The sequence below is a fragment of the Heterocephalus glaber genome, unplaced genomic scaffold, assembly GCF_053883595.1.
Source record: "Heterocephalus glaber isolate CG9 unplaced genomic scaffold, H.glaber_assembly_v1.0 deba00001610, whole genome shotgun sequence".
Lineage (NCBI taxonomy): Eukaryota > Metazoa > Chordata > Mammalia > Rodentia > Bathyergidae > Heterocephalus > Heterocephalus glaber.
In genome coordinates, this window is record NW_028258381.1 from 13,297,927 (window position 1) to 13,316,675 (window position 18,749).

Below are 18,749 nucleotides of genomic sequence, written 5' to 3' on the forward strand. Positions count from 1 at the left end.
CTATCCGCACTTTTTCTTCTTCTTAGGCCACAGCACCGGTGTCTCCAGCGCAGACGCCGCGGAAGGGAGCCCTGGGGAAGGAGACAACCTGCTGGACCCCTTCACCTCCGCAGACAGAGCCTCACCAGTGCTCACCATCGACTGGCCCAAGGCCCGGCTCAGCCGCGCCGTCCTCCGGGGCTACACCGAGGCAGGTGCGAGCCCGCTCTTTGGGACTCGCAGGGGTTCAGCCATTTCCGCGCCTCACCTTGGAGACCTCTTATAATAATGCCGTGCTTAGGTCGCCCCAGGCCTCGGGAGCTCTGAACTTCACTCTATTCCTCGCCGGCTTGGCTTCCTTCTCTCCCTACCCTGCGAGCATTTCTAGAAATGCTGTTGCAAAGTCAAAGTCGTGATGCGTAAAAACACTTCCTGGTTGTAACGCTGGCCTCTGTTCTGGATTCCTCCTGATTTCGGGAGAAGGAGCAGAGAGTCAGTCGAAGAAATCCAGTCACCAGGGCAGCAGCTGCACCCGGCCAGCAGCCTTTCATAGCCAACATTCCGCAATATTTATACCTTGATTGTACTTTGTGATAACCCGGATGTGTGAACCAGAACGTGAAAAGGGGACCCTGCTACGAGCACAGAAATAAGCTCTGACCAGGTTCCCCATTCTGTGGCTGTCAGCGGCCCCCTGCAGTGCTTCTCGGGTGCAGATGGGAGCCCAGCTGTAGAGGCGGCTGGGGGCCAGTAGACTCGTGTCACTATGAGGAGGGACAGGTGTGGCAGCGGGGGGTGGATGTCTCCTTCACCAGAGCGAGGGCTGAGCCTGCTCCAGGACTACACCCCTCCTGGCCTTGCAGCCGCTGACCCACCTCCCCGTGGCCACCCCTGTCTCTAGGTATCACCAAACCGACTGTGACACTAAAGCCGTACTCCCTGAGCAGTGGGAGACTTACGTCTTACAGGCGTCCGTGGGTGAGTTGCGCACCTGTTGGGTTTCGTGCAGGGGACCACGGTGTCTGGGTCTTGCTAGTATTTTGCCTCTGCCAACACCGCTGCTCCTGGTCCTGGCACTGCCTCTCCCCTGCCTCCCTGTGGCTGGTATCTCTGTCCCAGGACAGAAGCTGGGTTGCTGTGGTTCCGTGACTCACTTTTCCCCGTGGGTTCGGGCTTGTCTAGAGCAGGGCAGAGCTGAGAAACTGCCTTTGTATGAGGTGCCTTTTTATCTGCACTGGGCAGCTGGCCAGGCCCCTCCTTCCCTGCAGACCCGCCAAGCATCTCTCTGCTTGCAATGTGATAAAAATACGGTGAATGTTTACATTTAGGAAAATGTATTACAATAGAACACATTGCCACGGATTCCCCTGGAAAGCCTCCCCCTTGCTTCAGACACTCATCCCCTCATCCTCGACGCTTCCTGCAGCGGCTCTGGAGCCCTCTTTCCTGAGGGTCTTTAGCTGTCCTGCTGTGGCTGCCTCGATGTGCTGAATCATTCAAAACATTTCCCTCTCATGGCCACTGTGACCCTGGGGTACAGACCGGAGTCACAGGGTGCCAGATCCCAGGAACAGGGTGCATGAGAACACAGCGTCACGTTTGCACAAGCTGCCCTTATGCCTGGCACTTGGTGGCAGCATTCACCATATTTTTGATCGCACTTTGTGAAGACACTCAGGAAAGAGGACTCCAAAGCAGCTTCAGAAAGCGGCAAGAATGATGGCAGGAGTGTGTCCACAGCGAGGCAGAGGATTTAGGGGGATTCGTGGCAATGTATCTTTTACTGTAATGTTTGAAATTTTCATCTAAATGTTTGGCATATTTTTATCTCACTTCCTGTTTAACCCCCAAGCAGTGTCCCCGCTGGCGTTGTATGGTCAGTGCGGTGTGAATTCACCACACTGCTCGCCCTCCCGGGCCCACCCCTTCTCCGTCTCCACGGCCCACTCTGACACCGTCCTTCTGGGGACTTCCAGGGGTCCCCTCTCCTCCCCGAGGTTTTCTGTTCCCTTGAACAGCCGCAGCACCCACAGTTTGCATCCGCGCCCAGATCCGGCTCAGCAGCCGCATTTTTGCGTTCATTAAAACTCACGTGGGGAGGCGGAGGCTGCAGGGTCCAGAGTGAGCTCAGCCTGGACAACTCAGCAAGACCTTGTCTGAAAAAGGAATTTAAAAAGGGCAGGCGACAGCCCGAGGCAGAGTCCAACCCGGCACCGGTGGTCTCGGCGCCCTTCGGACCCCGGCAGCTGCCGAGACCCCGCCTGCCCCGTCCGCCCGGTTCTCAGACACAGCCCTGGCTCAGCTCTGCCAGCCCCCGTAGGGACCTCTGACCCGCAGGCCTCTGCACCTCTGAAATTTGCCGAATTTCCCGCCCCTTCCCGCCTCCGCACCTCGACCAGCTGCTTGCCCTTCCCTTGGGAGCGTTTCCTGCCGAGCCGTGAGGTCGCGCTGCTAGGTGAAGGGCTTTGTCTTTCGTGGCTGATGGGACTGGTGAGTGACGTCCCTCCTCGCACTGTGTCCCCACCCGCTCGAGGCTGTGGCAGTGAGAGTCACTATCAGCACGATTCTGAAGTTTGACACCTGTAACTCATGTCAAGAGAAATATATTACAGGGCGGGGATTTAGCTGAGTGGTTCTGCCAAGGACCCAAGTTCGATCCCCGCTACCAAAAAAAAAAAAAAAGAAACATATTACAAGTTTAAGAAAACTTAATGCATGAGAATTCTCCCTACGAGTGACTGATAATAGCAGACAGGGGACAATCAAATGTTCCCTATTTGGGAATAATGCTAACTGGTATTGCTGTGGAACTGCTCAGGGCAATCCTGGGAAGCTATTGCAACAGAGATGTCAGACTTTGTTTGTTTGCTTGTTTGTTTGTTTTGAGACAGGGTCTCCCTAAGTAGTGCAGGCTGCCCTCGAACTCACTATATAGCCCAGGCTGGCCTCGAGCTCATGGTGACCCTCCTGCCTCAGCCTCCCGAGTGCTGGGATTACAGGCCTGTGACACCACGCCTAGCTGAAAATACTTGTGGTTGTAATGTAGTTTTAAAAAAATATATGAAACTGAATCCGTGGTGCAGATCAACTTAGCTGTCCTGTGTGTGTGTTTACAGCGGAGGCTTTTGTTTTATTTTCATTACTGTATGTGTGCCTAACACAATGCTCAGCTCACGGTGTGGAGTTGGTGCCTGCACAGAGTGCATCTGGATCCTTTTAATGCCCCCGCCCCGTCCATCACTCCATCCCCTTCCCTTCTGCAACACTCTTACCTGGCTGTTCCCTGTTCCCTGTCTTTTGTCTTGCCTTGCCTTTATTTATATTTGGGTTCTCCTGTAAGAGAAGCCGCGTGGTATTTATGCCCTGTGTCGACATTCTGGTCCCCAGGGACCTGCAGATGTGGCCTGAGGTTCGGGGTGACCCGCACATACGAGTGCCCTGTCCCTGTGGGCTGTGGTCCCTCCCTGAGGACGGAGCAGGCCTGTCCTGTCCACCTGCAGTGTATTAATTAGCTTGTGCTTTGCCACGAGGTTCTCCAACCCTGAAACCCCAAGGGCTGTGGAGGCACCACGTCGGGTCTGGGTCTCCCAGCTCCCAAGGGGCGCTGAGGCCCAAGGCCAGTGACCCCACTTCCAGCCCCTGCTTACGAGGGAGCTCTGGAGGTGCCCGCTGCTCTGCCTGGCTTCTCCTCGAGGCTGACCACCCATCTCCTCTCTCAGCCTCAGCGGCAGAGCCCAGCGAGCTCGGCCGAGCCCAGCTGTACGTGAGGGTCCCCCGAGTGCCCCGGGATGCGGCCTGCCAGGTGCAGCCCCAGCGCGGCCTCGAGGCCCTCACCATCTTCAGCGTCTTCTGCATGTCGGGGACACCAGTAAGCAGCCCCGGGCTGTGCTGGGAGAGGGGGGACAGCAACACCCCGGGAAATGTCCGCACACTCTGTAGGGGAGGACGTGGGACAGCAGCTGGGTGTTAAAGTTGGCTGAATGGGGCCCCTCCTTTCCTGCTGATGAGAGGAGAGAGCACTGGATTGAAGGGGAAGGGGAGGAGGTGGCTCCCCAGGGCCAGGCAGGCTTCTGGTTCACACTGGGAGAAGAGCTGGAAAGGGACCCGAGCTTCCTCCTGAGCTCAAAGCAGGAAGCTGAGACACTGCAATCTCCGGGCCCCTCCCCTGTCCCTCCCTGGGTAGGTGGCCTGCTGTGGCCTTCGGCCTCACCCATGCTGCTCCTTCTCTGAAGCCTGAGTTTGTCCTCGTGAGGGGCCGGGGCCTGTCTCCCTCGGGACCTGGCCCCAGTGACCTCTGCTCTAGACAGTTCATCCCCCCCCTCCCCTCTGCGGCCCCTGCCACCTGCATCCTGCCTCGCAGCGGGAAGCTGAGTTGCAGCCAGAGGAGCCTTGATGGTCTGGCTCAGGACACTCAGAAGTTTCCAGGGCCAGGAGAGCTAGCTGACCCCAAGTGAGGAATCTGCTTTCTTCGAGAAGCCCTTGGACAGACAGACAGGAGAGCCCCACAGGGCAGGGAGGCCCCTGGGGTTTGCTGTGTAGTTGAGGCCCATGTTTCGCCTTGATTTACCCTGATCCTGTTGCAGAGGATGCCTCTGGGTGCCATGAAGGCTGCAGGTGCACCTGCACTTATCCGTGATGCCACCCACAACGTGTTCAGCATTCCTGTCTTTGCTCCTCATAGGATTTTCATTATGAATTTAGTTACTGGGTAGGAAATGCCTCCAGACACACCCTGTACCGCGGGAGAGACACCCAGTACTATTTTGCCCTGCCTGCTGGAGACCCCTTGGACAATTACAAAGGTAAGTCACTGGGAGAATTGTGGTGATTGGTTGTACCTATTTATAGTCACAAACCTCTCCTGGTTTCCACAGACTAAAAATTCCTATAACTATGTGTCTAAACCAGGCACAGTGGCACACACCTGTAGTCCCAGCACTCAGGAGGCTGAGGCAGGAGGATTGCTGTGAATTTAAGGTCAGCCAGGGCTACGTAGTGAGTTAAGGACCAACCTAAATGACATAACGAGACCCTGTCTCCAAAAACAAAATAAAAAACAAAAAAAAAATTCCCAAATAAACAAAAAAGCCCTACTATTTGTCTAGAAATTAAATTTTTTAATCACCTTGATAAGTTTAATACTTTTGAGTTTAGGCCAATTATCTACCTTTTCACACAGGAAGGACATTAGGAATATCATCCATTAACTGGCTTTTTATCTTTTAAATTTTAGCTAAAATGTAATATAAGTGACAAGATGCCAAAGACTGTTGTTGTACATGAGTTAAGTAGGGGAGACCAAGCTATCCTTCATCTACTAAGGAAATATGTCATTGCTGGTGAATCCTGCACTTATTTGAAATGAAACCAAATCAAGGTACTCCTGCCCCAAGAAGAAAATCAGAGATAAAGGACTATTGAATTAGCTAGTATAATCCCAGTCTTCCATCACTATAACAAATACCTATATCAGTTGGAAAAGAGGAAAGGTTTGTTTTGACTTCTGGTCTTGGTGGTTTCATCCCATAGCTGATTGGCCACAATGCTTGGGGTTGTCACCATCCAATATGGCAGAGAGTGTAGGAGGAGGCCTGGTTAGCTCATGGCTGAGTGTGAGAGACAAAGAAAGGTGGAGCCAGGGCCTTTATAGCTCTTCAAGACCACACCCCCAATAATCCAAGACCTCCCATTAGGCTCCACCTCTTAAAGGTACCACCACCTCCCCATAGCAGTGCTCTGGAACCAAGTCTAACACATGGGCCTTCCTTTGGGGGACAACCAGGTCCACCCCAAAGCACAGCAAACCCCATAACCTCAGCTGCTTTCTCCCCTGACCCCATGCTCTGAGAACCATTTCTGAGACCCCATTTCTAGATGGACCCCTGGGCATGGGTCTCATGGGAATGTGTGAGATGGGATCAAATGATGGTCCTGGGGATGATGTTTTTATTTTTGTTCCATTTTTCAAACTTCGATGTGATTCCAACATGTAGGCAAGGTGGAGAGGCGCTGACCCAGAAGCTCCTTTGATTTGGGCAGAGGACATATTTCAGCCCGAGTCCAGTCCTCCTTTGCCAGCCTGTGTTCAGGTCTCCCCTCCAAGCCCAGCAGCAGCTTTCTTTGTGACTCCCCCCCACCCCCAAATTAGACCCCTTGCACTTTCTTCAAAATTTAAGTCAAATTGAGTGAACTTCTTCTGAGCAGTTGCTTTGTGAGCTTTGTAATCATATTCTGCTTTTAAAGATAATCACCAGTATTTCGCCTTCCCATCTGGCCTTGGAGTTTCTTTTTTTCTTTTTTTTATTTTTATTTATTTATTTATTTTTGGCCTTGGAGTTTCTTAAAGTCAAGCAGCAGGACGAACTAGCGCAGCAGATGTTGGCTGAGTAGGTGGAGAAGGTGTTCTCGGCCTAATTTGATAAATCCTCAGATAAAAAGGTTGCTCCCCCCCCCTTCCTGATTTTTCTCCTCATGGATTGTCCTCCCACGCCCACCTGCATGTGTCAGCCAAGTGGGTGGGACAGGACCGGCTGTGTCTAACCCAGGACACCAGCTGACCCAGCTCACTGCTCACACTTCACATACCCTTCACCTAGCGCCGTGTGGGGTCACCAGGGACCTCTGCCCACCACAGCCAGAGGCCGCAGGCAGGCTGGCATCCAGATCGAGCCCCTGAAAGGGCCTCAGCTTCGGGTTGAAAAAAAGGGGTTTTTGACCTAAATTTGTAGTGCTGAATGTCAGCTCGCAGTCCCAGAGCAGGGCGGGGTTAGTGATGTTGGTCAATTCCTTCCCTCGTGCGATAGTTGCTTACAGCTGTCCCTATTAGCCCGATCATCTCCCACAGATACCCACATTCAGGGTTTATAAGAGGGTAAACATAGGAAGATGCCTGCAGCACATGTGCTGTTAAATGTGCGCCCTGCCCTGTCTTTTGTGGGCAGGGACGAGCCACAGGCTCCTTGCGTCACCCTAGAATCTGCTGAGACCCACTGCTCCTCCTCTTATGTTCCCTGTCTTGATTCTCGGGCCCCACCTTTCCCCTGGTGGGGTTGCTTATCCCAGGGGCTGCATGACATCCACAACTCAAACCCTCAGGGAATGCGGGGCCCAGTTTTCCTGTAGACGAATTGGAATGCGGGCGTCCAGGTCACATCCGGGAGCTCTGACCCCTGAGAACAGTGCCAGGCCCTAGCGTGGCTCTCGGGTTGAACATGTCACAGACACCCAGGTTCCTCCTGTGGGTCACATGACCGTACCCGGGACCCTCACCTGGTGACTGTCACGCACACCTGAGCTCACCTGCAGGTCTCTTCTCCACAGCCCCAGCCCTCTGTCACATGCAGGGCCCCATGGTCCGCAGACAGGCGCTGCCCTCCGTGTCCTGTCAGAGTCCTTCACCTCGTTTTTTAGGCCTTTTAAACCCAGGATCAGTCAAAATGTGCCCTCATCCTTGAGTCCCTGGGCTTCCCGTGGGGCTGCTGTCCCCGTCTTGGCACTTGTTACTCTGAGCCTGGAGGGGACACGCTGGAGAGCAGGGGCATCCTGCGCTGTGGCAGGCTCCCCATCCCTGTCTAGCAGGGTGGGCCGCGAGTGGACCCATCCCAGCCCCTGCAGCGCACAGCCGGCTTGGCCCTCCTCGGGACAGCTCCTGTCTCCCATGTCTGATCGGCTCCGTCTCCTCTAGGGGTGCTCAGATTTTAGGTGGAGCGCGAGATCTCCCAGGGGGTGGGTTGCCTGAACGCCTCCTCCCTGCCACGTTTTGGTGCCATCCTAAGTAACAGATCAGCAGGCCTTCTGCTCAGACTTGCTGGTATCCGCTCCGTGGGCAGGAAGGGTTTACGATTCCTTCTTATCCTGAGCTTGCCCAGCATGGAGCTGCCTGTCGGTGTGCAGAGAGGCGTCGCTGCAGCCTCCGGTGCCCAGGGTGCCTCTCCTGTGTCCTCTTCCCCTGCAGTCATGGTTTCCACTGAGATCACAGATGGCCAAGGCTCCAGGATACAGCCGTGCTCCGTGGCAGTGACTGTGCTGCCGCGTTACTATGGGAACAGCTGCCTCAGCGAGGACCTGTGAGTAACCACCCTGCCACACAGACCTCCAAAGCAGTGTTCAGGCTTCCTTGGGAGCTGGTGGCAGGGTGGGGAAGGGAGTGACAGCAGTACAAGTCAGGGCGCTGCCATGATGGTGCTGCAAACTGCAGGGCACTGGCGCTCCCGCCCCAGAGCCCACAAAGCCCTTTCCTCTTTTTTAAAAGCTGTATTGAGGTGTCATCTGTATACTAGATGTCAAATAGTTGGTGCTTGCTTTTGTACCCAATCTTACAGTCTCTGCCTTTTGGTTGTATTGTTTGGCTCGTTCATATGTAATGTTATTATCAATATGGTTGGATTCATGGGTGTTTCTACATGTCTCATGGTCATTCTGTTCTTCTCTTCCTCCTTTACAAACCTTTTTTTTTTCTCAAGTGACTATTTTCTAGTGGACTATTTAGCTCCTTGAATGATTTTTCAGTATTTTTTTAAATATTCATGTAATTACTGCATCTTAGTTCCTTAGAAACTGCCACAAACTAATCGTAACTTAATTTCAATAAGAAGTAGGGCCTTACCTGTGACCCTCACCAGGTGACCGTCAACATAGGCTGAGTTCACCTGCCGGTCACCTCACCTAAGCCAGGCCTTTGTCACATGAAGGAATTCCTACATCCCCAGCACAGCCATTTCCTGCCACGTGGAAACTTCACTCCAGCATAGCTCCATGTCTTCTTCTCTTTGTGGAAGGAAGTCACTGTGACATTTATAATTTCCCTCTGTGTTACAGACCCAATAATATAGTGATATGATTATTCCTTTATATAATGATCTTTTTTGGACAGAAACTAGTAAAGAAAGTGCAATACGGTACTTTTTAGGGGTGCTTTACAGTGTCTTCGTCTTCTAGTTGGCTGTCTTCGTATCTGGCTGTAGGTTCAAGACCCATCTGGTGTCCGGCCTTATTCTGACAGGGCATCATTGCCACCCCTCTCCATGTGATTATTGTCCCGTTACCTTCCTCAGTGCTGTAAGCCCAACAATAACATTTTATAGATATTTTCTTATGCAATGACTTTTAGTATTTTAAAAACAATTATCGTTGGCTTTGTCTGGTCATTTTTTTCCTACTAATTGATTTGGCAAAGCCAATTCTGTGGAGTCATTTCCTGTCTTTGTGTAGCCTGTGATGCTTCTGCCCCTGACCCGTCTGTCCCTGTCTAGCGTCAGCCCTGCTGCCTGGGGTCTGGAGCTATCTGCTTGGCTTTTGTGCCTTTCCGGTTCAGAGCAAAGGGGTTTATGGGATTCAGATGGAAAATTAGCGTCCTCTGCAGACCGACTCTCCACTGTGTCCTTCTCTTCTCTGCCCCACCTCGGAGAACAAGCTCCGCCCCACCCTCAGCGCAGGATGGAGAGTTTCACAGAGCGTTGCTACAGCCGAGGTGACTCTTGTGCTTCCTCCAGGTACAATTCCAGCCTGAGGAACCTGTCTGTCCTCTGGCTGATGGGGAGCGACACGGAAAGCAGGAACTACATTGCCATGCTCACCGGGATCCTGAGCCGCTTGGCTAAGGAGAACACTAGCACTTCCTGTGACCAGTGGTCACCACTGCAGGATGCCCTCATTTCTGCAGTGTGCACATTGGCCTTTGCAGATGAGGTAGGGCCTGGAGCTGGGGAGGTCAGTGTCTGTGAACCTGCATCGGGTTGGCTCACGTGCAAGGGGTCGTGGTTAGGAAACACAAGAGAGGGTGCTAGGTGGCCACCGGCAGGGCTCCCACCCATGGTGATGCCTCTTGCTCTCCCCTACTGATACATCTCTCCAACAAGTGCTGCTGGCTTAGGAAACGGGAAAGTCTATCACCGTTACACATAATTCTGCTGCCATTTCTGCAAGTAAAAGCAATGTCAATCCAATCTGCTTTCGTCTTGTTAGCAGCAGCATCCTAGTCAGCTTGCCTGTTGTTGAGACACAATGCCTGACGCCCACAACTTAGGAGGAGAAGTTTAACTTGGGCTCACAGTTCAGGGGATTTAGTCCATGGTCAGCAGAAATGTGGTGGAAGGGCCTGATAGAGGAGAGCTGCTCCCATGATGGCGGCCAGGAAGCAGAGAGGGAAGGGAGGAGCTGGGGAAGGAGATGCACCCTGCAAAGACACGGCCCAGTGACCGACTCTTCCAACAAGCCTGCCCCCCCAACAGCACATTTAGCTATGGATTCAACAATGGCTCTGTCCACTTCTGAGCCCAGCACCCCCGATCTCATCGCCTTTCACAAGCTTCCCCTCAGGGGGACAGTCTAGACCTAAACCATAGCAAACAATATCCTAGAATGTTAGTCTTGACTTTGTGCAGCTTCTTAAGCAATAACCACGTACTCAGAGATTCCTGTGTTTGCTCACAACGCTTCTGCGGCTGCCTGACAAAGGCCACTGCAGACATTCACATCCATAAGGGACACGTCTTGCTCACTGTACCCCAAGATGCTGTGCTTGAACCCATGCTTCACTTCCTGCATCATCTCCCAGGATTTTCACAAAGTTTCCCTGTAGTTCTGTTCTCTTGTCTCCCCCCACCCCGTGCCAGTGTCTTGGTGGGGCCCAGAGGAGGACAGAGCCTAGGCTAGGAGGGGACCTGGAGGTCGAGGCCAGGGTCTTGTGGAGAAGGTTTGCTGTTCCTGCATAAGCAAGCTGCAGCACACTAATAATCCAACTCTCCTCTTGTTTTACTTTTGTTTTGTTTGCTGTTTATTTCTGCTGCTCAGGAAGAAATGATGGACTCTGTTCATACACTGAGGAACCTCGTGAACCTCCCAATTAAGGTAAGCACTGTTTCCTCCTGGGGCGGTTTCCCGGTTTTTTGCACAATTGTGAAGGCTGTGATCAGTTTGTGAGAAATGTACTTATAGTCCATGGATATATTTGGACACTTAGATTAGAAATACATGGAAAAATAGTACAAATGTTTAAATCTTAAAATATATTATAGTAAAAGACACATTGCCACGAATCCCCCTCAGAATACGCTCTCATTTCAAACATGCTCACCCCATGGTCCTCACCACTTTCTGAAGCAGCTCTGGAGTCCTCTTTCCTTAGTGTCTTTATAAGATGTGATCAGAAATACAGTGAATGTTGCCATCCAACAAAAGGCAGCCTGTGAAAACATGGCTCTGTGTCCTCATCCACCTTGTTCACAGGATTTGGCACAATGGATTTTTCTGGCTTTTCCCCAAAGTCAAAATGAGCATAAAAGGGAAATATTTTGAATCCATTCAGGACATTGAGGCAGCCAGGATGGTGCAGCAAAAGACACCCAGGAAAGAGGACCCCAGAAAGGCTCCCAAAAGTGTCAGGAAGAAAGGGATCAGTGTGTTCAAAGCAAGGGAGGATTCTGAGGAGGAATCATGGCAATGTGTCTTCTACTGTAATAACCTTTTTTTTTTCTGGTACTGGGGATCAAACTCAGGTCCTTGCACTTGTGCAGCAGGTGGCGAAACCACTGAGCTAAATCCCCAGCCCTGTAATAATTTTTTTAAGAGTAGAAAAACTTTATTGAGAGAAAGATAGCTTCTGTCTAAGTGAGACAGAGGGGACTGGGAAGTGGGTTGCCCTGAAATAATTGTTTTTAATGTAAACATTCCTCATAGTTTTCAATCCCACCTTATAGTGTGTTCATGAGAAGAGAAGGCTGGGAAGGAGGTGGGACCCATTGTGAAAGGGTTTGTGAGATGGCTTTGAGGGTGCAAACTAGGTAACATCTGGGCCTGGGATTTAGCTCAGTGGTTCTGCCACTTACTTCGCAAGAGCAAGGTCCCGAGTTCAATCCCCAGTACCAAAAAAACCCCCCAAAACCCAAACCGGGTAACATCTCCAAGCACGCAGGGCTTTGGTGTTGGCCTCTAGTTTGTCCTTGGTCGTCTGAGTGTCAGAGAGTAGTGCTTACGCAGGGCAGTGCCCTGGTCACCAGGCCAGGCGTGGTTGGTCCAGCCCTGTGACCCCGGGCGGCCATCTACCCTCCCAGCGATGCTGACCAAGACGAGAGCACCCTCACTGTGCCCGGAAACGCTTCACTCATCCTGTCTCGTCCCCCAGCTCGGGTTCCTGAGTGCGGCCCGAATCCTCAGGTTCGCCCACACGCTCCTTGTTCAAGACCAAACCCACTTCTCAGGGAAGTTTGTAGGCGCTGGAGGCCGCAGGCTTGAACTCATCCTTCTCATCTCTGGAGTCTGGGAGGCCTCTGAGCATGGAACATGGAGGCACGAGGACTATATACTAGAAGAAGGCAAGAGGGTCATCTCTGACATGCTGCTGGTGAGCGAGACTTTTTCTCCACCCAGAAAGGCGAAGCTGCGGAAGGTCAGAGGTGTGGCTCATGCCTGTATTGAAGGCTGAGGCAGGAGGGTGGCAAGTTGGAGCCAGCCTGGGTAACTTAGTGACTTAGCTAGATCCTGTCTCAACATTTTAAAAGGGGGCAGTGATTGTGGCTCAGTGCAAGGCCCTCAGTTCAACCCTCAGTACCAGGAAAAACCCCCATGACGGCAACCGGGGTGTGGCTCAGGGCTGGAGAGCGTGCCTGCCTGGTGTATCCAAGGACCTGGGTTCCATCCCCAGCACCAAACTACAAAAAAGCACAGCATCGCTGCTGTTCCCTCTCCAGGTCAGAGCCCGAGTATGTCATTGTTTCCCACAGCAAGAATTAGAGTCCACTTCTGAGGAATGTGTTTAAGATGCTGGGAAGCAGTTTGTTTCTGGAAGCTTCTGTTGGGAGCTGTAAATGTTAGTGGTGGTGTCAAGCTCCCTATGCTTTGATAGGATTTCATTTAAGCATTTGGGAAGGATTCGAGTTAGAAAAACATCATTTACCTAAACCTTCTGTTTGCGAGGAATGGTGTGAAATAATGCAAATGAGTTCTTATGCACATTAATTTAAAAAGCAGCCCTGGTGGCGGCACACACCTGTCATCCCAGCACTGTGGGAGGCTGAGGCAGGAGACTCAAAAGTTCGAGCCCAGCCAGGGCAACCTAGCAACTTAGCAAGACTGTCTCAAAATAAAAGATAAGTTCAGGGATTTAGCTCAGCGGTTCCACTGCCTGTCTTGTAAGCACAAGGTCCTGAGTTTGATCCCTGGTACCAAAAAAAATAAATAAATAAGAAAAAGGCTGGAGTGTAGCTCAGTGCAAAGACCCTAGGCACAAAAAGAAAAAAAGAATAAACTCGCTGGTGATTTAACTCAGTGGTTCTGCTGCCTGCCTCAAAAGCGTAAGGTCCCGAGTTCGATCCCTGAAAACAAAAAACAAAAAGAGAATAAGCTCGCCCTGTAGATCTCTACCAAAAGTGTACCTTATTTATGCTCTGGTAACTTTGGGAAATTATCTCAAGAGTTTTTCTTCTTCATCTTAGGAAATAGGCGATGCTTTTTCCAAAGCAGTGATTCATAACTGTCTCTCTCCTCCTGCAGACACACCTCCCTCCCTCCCGGCCTGCTGGCTCATTTAGCTGCTGGTTGCTCAAATACCTGGGAAATTAGAAAGCAAATCAGTCCTCTACTAGTATCTGTCACTGGAGGTCAGTGTACCTGAGCACATTTAAAAGCATCATTGCACATTTAGGATCCTGGACCAGGTCCTGCGGCCTGCTCCGTTCGCTGCAGGCTTTAGGTTTAAAAAATAACTATGTTATTAACACCATCTTCAGGTGGGCTAGGGACCCCAGGAAGCTCAGCCATTGTTTAAAATGAATAAAATGCCACTGCAGGGGGTGGCAGGAAGAACATTTTGTATTTTACCATTATTTGCCATTTTGTTCTCATATCAAGTCCTTTGCTTAAGCCGATCTAACTTCACACGGCCTGCATTGAACCCAGGGCCTTCACACTGGGCTGCATCCCATTTATTATTTTGAGACAGAATCTCACTAAGTTGCTGAGTTGCTCAGGCTGGGCTCAAACTTGAGATCCTCCTGCCTCAGCCTCCCAGAGTACTTTATTACAGGCGTGTGCCACCAGGCCTGGCACCACCGGCAGTGATTTCCACCTCTGCCCTGGCCTCACTCCTTTGCCCTGCAAGCATCTGATCCTCTGCTCTGTGTTTAGGCCGCGCTCCCTCTGAGCCCCGGGCAGCAGCTGTCCGTGAGTGCTGGGCAGATGGAGTTCCGGGTCCTTCTTCACCGCGGCCTCCATTGCTCGGTGCAGAGCCTGGGCTCTGTCCTCGTGCACCTCCCCAGGGATCTGGCCGGGCTCAGTCCAGCGGCAGAGGAAACACAGGCCCCGTGCTACATCAGCCAGCTCACGCTCTTCAGAAGGAGGCTGCACCCTGGGGGCGGTGCTGCCGGGCAGGTACAGCCACGCCTAATCCCACTGCAAGCCTGCAGTCCTGGGACTCCGGTGGGAAAATTCGAGGCCAGGCTGGCACATGGGCCACACAGGGGCCCCCAACATGCTTTGGTCTCCAGCCTTCTTTGTGACCAGTTTCTCCAGGAGACTCTCAGCGGGGACCCAGTGTCCCGGCTCCTGAGCCGGACCCACTTCCTGGGGGAACCCTGGACCGTAGCCTCCCAAGTCAGCTGCTGGCTCCCTTCGCTGAGACGGCTTCATCTCCCCAGGTGGGAGGCATCTTGGGCCTGAGTCTCTACAGCTGCCCCAGCAGAAGCCCCATCCGCAGGCGACAGCTGAGGACCCCCGTGACTGTGGAGTTTGGGGACGAGGACAGCGGGGTGAGGATGCCTTCCAGCCATCTTGGCCTCATCCGGGCCGTGACTTTGGCTGACTTTCAGTGCGTTTATCTTTGGAGAGACAACAGCTTTTGCTTTGCTTGCTTTCTCTTTAGCAACAGGATAATGAGACAAGTGAAGGCTCATTTGTACTGCTTCGGGAGCAGGTGCATTTCCACCAGTTCGCCCTGCTGTCTCAGCATCCCCAGGAATTGCTCCAGATCCACATCGAGTTTGCGGAGCTGGAGACCCCAGCGTTCCCCGTGCTGCTGCTCTTTAGGTGCTTCAGGGGAGAGGAGACCCCACCGCACGTCCTGTCCTCAGGGGCCACCGTGCATCCTCCCTCTGCCCCAGGAAGCCCACAGCCCTGCTTCTTTGTGTAACTCAGCTGCCCCCAAAGCCTCCTCATCCGGCCCTTTTCGTCTCCTGTTTTGTGAGACTCCAGTGCAGGCATAGGATTAAGTTTTTCTCTTGTTAAAAGAAAATCTTTTATGAACGATTAGCGAGTTGAGCTGTGTTTTTAAAGCAATACGCAGCTTATTGTCAAAAGAAATTATGTTGTGTATTTTGTTGTTCAGAGAGCAAAGCAGCCTTTTTCCCTGTGAGGCTGGATTCCTGCCTGTTAATCTGAATGACAAGCGTGAGAGTTGCTAGTGAGATACAGATACACAATCTCATTCAGAGCAGAGCAGGGCCAGATGCTCTCCTCATCTCCTGCCTTTGTCTCCACAAGGAGAACGTGTGTGCAGGCTGCCCTGTAAGCAGACTCGATGGTCCGTGGGCTCCCGGGAGGCTGGGGCTGTGAGGTCGCAGGGCAGGAAGGCTGCGGGACGAAGGAGCCCTGGGTGGCTGTGGAGTCCACGAGGAGGGGCTGGGAAGCCTTGGTAGCAGGTGCGGGTGGCGAAGTCCTCTCGGGAGAGGCGGGCCTGCGTCAGCGCTACTCAGAGGCCCCTGGGTTTGGAGCACCTGGCAGAAACGTCAGCTGCGTCCCCGCACCTGCTGGTCTAGATGGGTCCCCCAAGCAGACCTGAGGGGAGTCCTGAGCCCGGGCTGTCTCACACACACACCACCTGGAGAGACTCGCACCCAGCTCAATCCTGTGCGTGGCTTCGCGCTCAATCTGCCACAAGCCAAGCCACCAATGCCCAAATCCGGGGCCTTTGTCCTCAATTATTTCCTGGCCCTGTTTTAAAACTTTACTTTTATTTTGAGACAGGGCCTAAGTCACTAAGTTGCCCAGGCAGGACTTGAACTTGCAATCTTCCTGCCTCAGCCTCCCAGAGTGTGGCGGCACATGCTTGGCTTGGACATTTTCAGCCCACGCTGCCTCTTTGCAGTGAGAAGGTGCAGACTGCCTGGCTCAAGCGCTCGATACAGGAGAAAGGAGAGACATCGCTGCTTCATTTTTGTCTCCTAGCTTCTCCAAGAAACCCAGCCCCTCCGACTTCCTGGTGCAGCAGACCCGCTTCCAGGACCAGCAGAGTGTGCGGATTTTCGCCCCCACCGCCCTGGGGCGAGGTCAGTGGATGGGACACCTTCTTAGGCCAGGCGTCTTTCTTGGTGGCACAGACACCTGAGTCCTTCCTCTGCTTGTGCATGGACGAACGGCTCCCCAGACACACCGTGAAGGCCACCTCCTCGCCACGAGCAGTCCCGGCAAGGGGCGCAAGGACCGAAGCCCAGCCCTCCCAGCCCCGTCTCTGCCCCACCGAGCATTTGTCCCCAGTGGATCCACCTTCGGCAAACCTCCTTTTCTCTTTATTTTTCTCACCGTTAGCTGCCAACGTGGGGTATCTGTCCTTACTGGATGCCTACTATGACAGAAGAGCCCCGAGCACGTTCCTGGCCAAGGCGGTGAGCTACACGGCCCATTTCCAGTGGATCCGCTGCCTCTTTTGGGAGAGGGGAGAGTGGAAATCTGGACGTTTCTCTCCTCAGCCTGGAACCTCTCCAGACAAGGTTAACTGCAGGTGACGACCTGCCACCGGGAAAGAGTCCGAGTGGTTTAGCCAGGACTAAAACGCACATGCGGAAGCCCTGGGCACCTTTCCTGGGCACAGTGCTCCAGGCTGAGCCCCTTGGCTGGCACAGCCCTGCAGAAGGCCTCTGTAACCCCCTCCTGAGTGGCCTGCTGGGCTCCCCACTCCGAGGGGCCGAGGGAGGTGGCTGGCCCTGGCGGGCCCACATGGTCCTTCCCCATGGCCCCCTGCCCATCTCTCCCTGTGGGCACTGGCAGTGTTCCAGGTGTCCAGCAGGTGTCCACTGAGCAGCGAGTCAGTAGATGCCTGGCAGAGGAGCCCGTTGGTTTCATTGTCCTGGACGTGCTGGCAGCTGGCCTCCTTCGGCAGGTGGGGCTGTGTGTGGCCACCCCACCTCTCTGCGGGGGAGCTGCTTCTCACATCAGGTCCAGGCTTGAAGATGAGAGAAGTCTTGGGGCCGGGGATTTAGCTCAGTGGTTTCGCCGCCTGCTGCACAGGGACAAGGACCCGAGTTCGATCCCCACTACAAAAAAAAAAAAAAGAGAGAAGTCTTTGCTCAGCCCGAGCTGCCATCCTAGGAACTTCCGGGTATCAGAGTCTCGGTTCTAAGCTGGAAATTCTTTGCCATCGAGGAACAAAATTAACAATGGTGTGAGAGGCTCAGTTCGTCAGTTTTTGTTGTTCCGACTCTCGCTAAGAAGGAGATTAGCAATAATTGGGCATTTGAGGAATAGAAACAGTCGTTCACTTCTTAAGAACAGTTAAACCACAAGAGCTGCATATCGCATATTGGGGTTTCCTGGCAGGAGGTGAATATGCCCAATGGCCCCACGTCTCTCGCATTCCTGTCACCCTTTTATAATTGTGTGGTGCCATTCGCACTTCTGGTCCCGGCCCAGTATTCCCGCCCATTGTCGGGTTATGCACAGATGCAGTCATCCGTCCTCATTACCGACTGCCCCAAGGCCAGCGTAAGAAATCAGTGACCTGCAGTCTGCTCTCGGTTAATAAAGTGTCAGGTGGTCATGGTCACCAGGGCTAGGACCTTGTCACCAGGCACAGGACGTCAGCCTGGGCGCACAGCATGCACCCCAGCGGGGCTGGGCTGGTTGTCTGGCGGGCGCCGTCCCCATGTGGAGGGCCGGGATGCACTCTGACATCCAGGCCTCAGGACAGAGCTGCACCCCGCTCACTTGCATCTCAGGTGAATCCTGTGAGCTGGGCCGCGTCCGGGTCCTGTGGGTGGGCGTCTGCTTCCCTCTCGGCGCTCGGAGTGGCCGGATGTGAAAGCCACCCTGACCCTGACAGCCCCATCCCATCTCCCTCCCAGCTATGACCGCCTCGCGCCCTTCTCCACCCTGAGAAGAAGGCTGAACGCCAGTTTCGAGGCCAGCGACATTTCTGAGGTACAGAGGTAAGTTCTGGCTTCTACCCCAGGGTCCCTGCATTGTACAGCTGCCCACTTACGATGAAGCCCATGATTCGGGAGATGCTTGAGTCTGGGACCTGTTTTGATTGTTTAATCTGTGTGTTCATCAGTGCACGTGTGCCTTACATAATGACTATATTCCTCATGGGGAGCCGGCACATGTTCACAACACATCTTCACCCTTGTTACGTCCATTTCCCTCCTCTCCCTCCCCCTCCCGCCATGTCTTGGCCCCTTCCTATTGGCAGATCTGTCTCCCTGTTTCCTGTTATCTGTCTTTTGTTTTGCTCTTTTACTTACTTATACATTGGGTTTCTCATGTAAGAAAAACCATGTGATATTTAATCTGATTTATTTCACTTAACATTATGCCCTCAAGGTACATCCATTTTCCTACGAATGACTCAAGTGTGCCCTTCTTTATAGCTGAGTAGTGCTCCATGGTGTTTAAACACCACATTTTCTTTAGCCATTGAATATGAATATAAGGAGATCATTGTCATAAGAACTGTATTCAGCTGTCAGTCTATGCTTCCATTCGTCAACATGAGATTTATAAACATAAGGAAATCCACATACTTTTCTTACTTTTAAACTTAGCTTTAGTCCAGTGTGAACTTGGTC

At 52.8% G+C, this 18,749-nt stretch overlaps 1 protein-coding gene across 1 annotated transcript in view; it reads left to right on the forward strand.

The window, feature by feature from the left end:
• Positions 1 to 18,749, forward strand: part of Pkd1l1 (polycystin 1 like 1, transient receptor potential channel interacting) — a 75,081-nt gene that overhangs the window by 20,055 nt on the left and 36,277 nt on the right. The window contains 15 exon segments of the mRNA XM_087196528.1: positions 27 to 194; positions 881 to 928; positions 931 to 957; positions 3,705 to 3,847; positions 4,661 to 4,781; positions 7,934 to 8,045; positions 9,471 to 9,666; positions 10,771 to 10,827; positions 12,101 to 12,319; positions 14,101 to 14,343; positions 14,610 to 14,720; positions 14,840 to 14,997; positions 16,135 to 16,235; positions 16,495 to 16,687; positions 18,027 to 18,110. Coding sequence (XP_087052654.1) covers positions 27 to 194; positions 881 to 928; positions 931 to 957; positions 3,705 to 3,847; positions 4,661 to 4,781; positions 7,934 to 8,045; positions 9,471 to 9,666; positions 10,771 to 10,827; positions 12,101 to 12,319; positions 14,101 to 14,343; positions 14,610 to 14,720; positions 14,840 to 14,997; positions 16,135 to 16,235; positions 16,495 to 16,687; positions 18,027 to 18,110 — 1,981 coding nt within the window.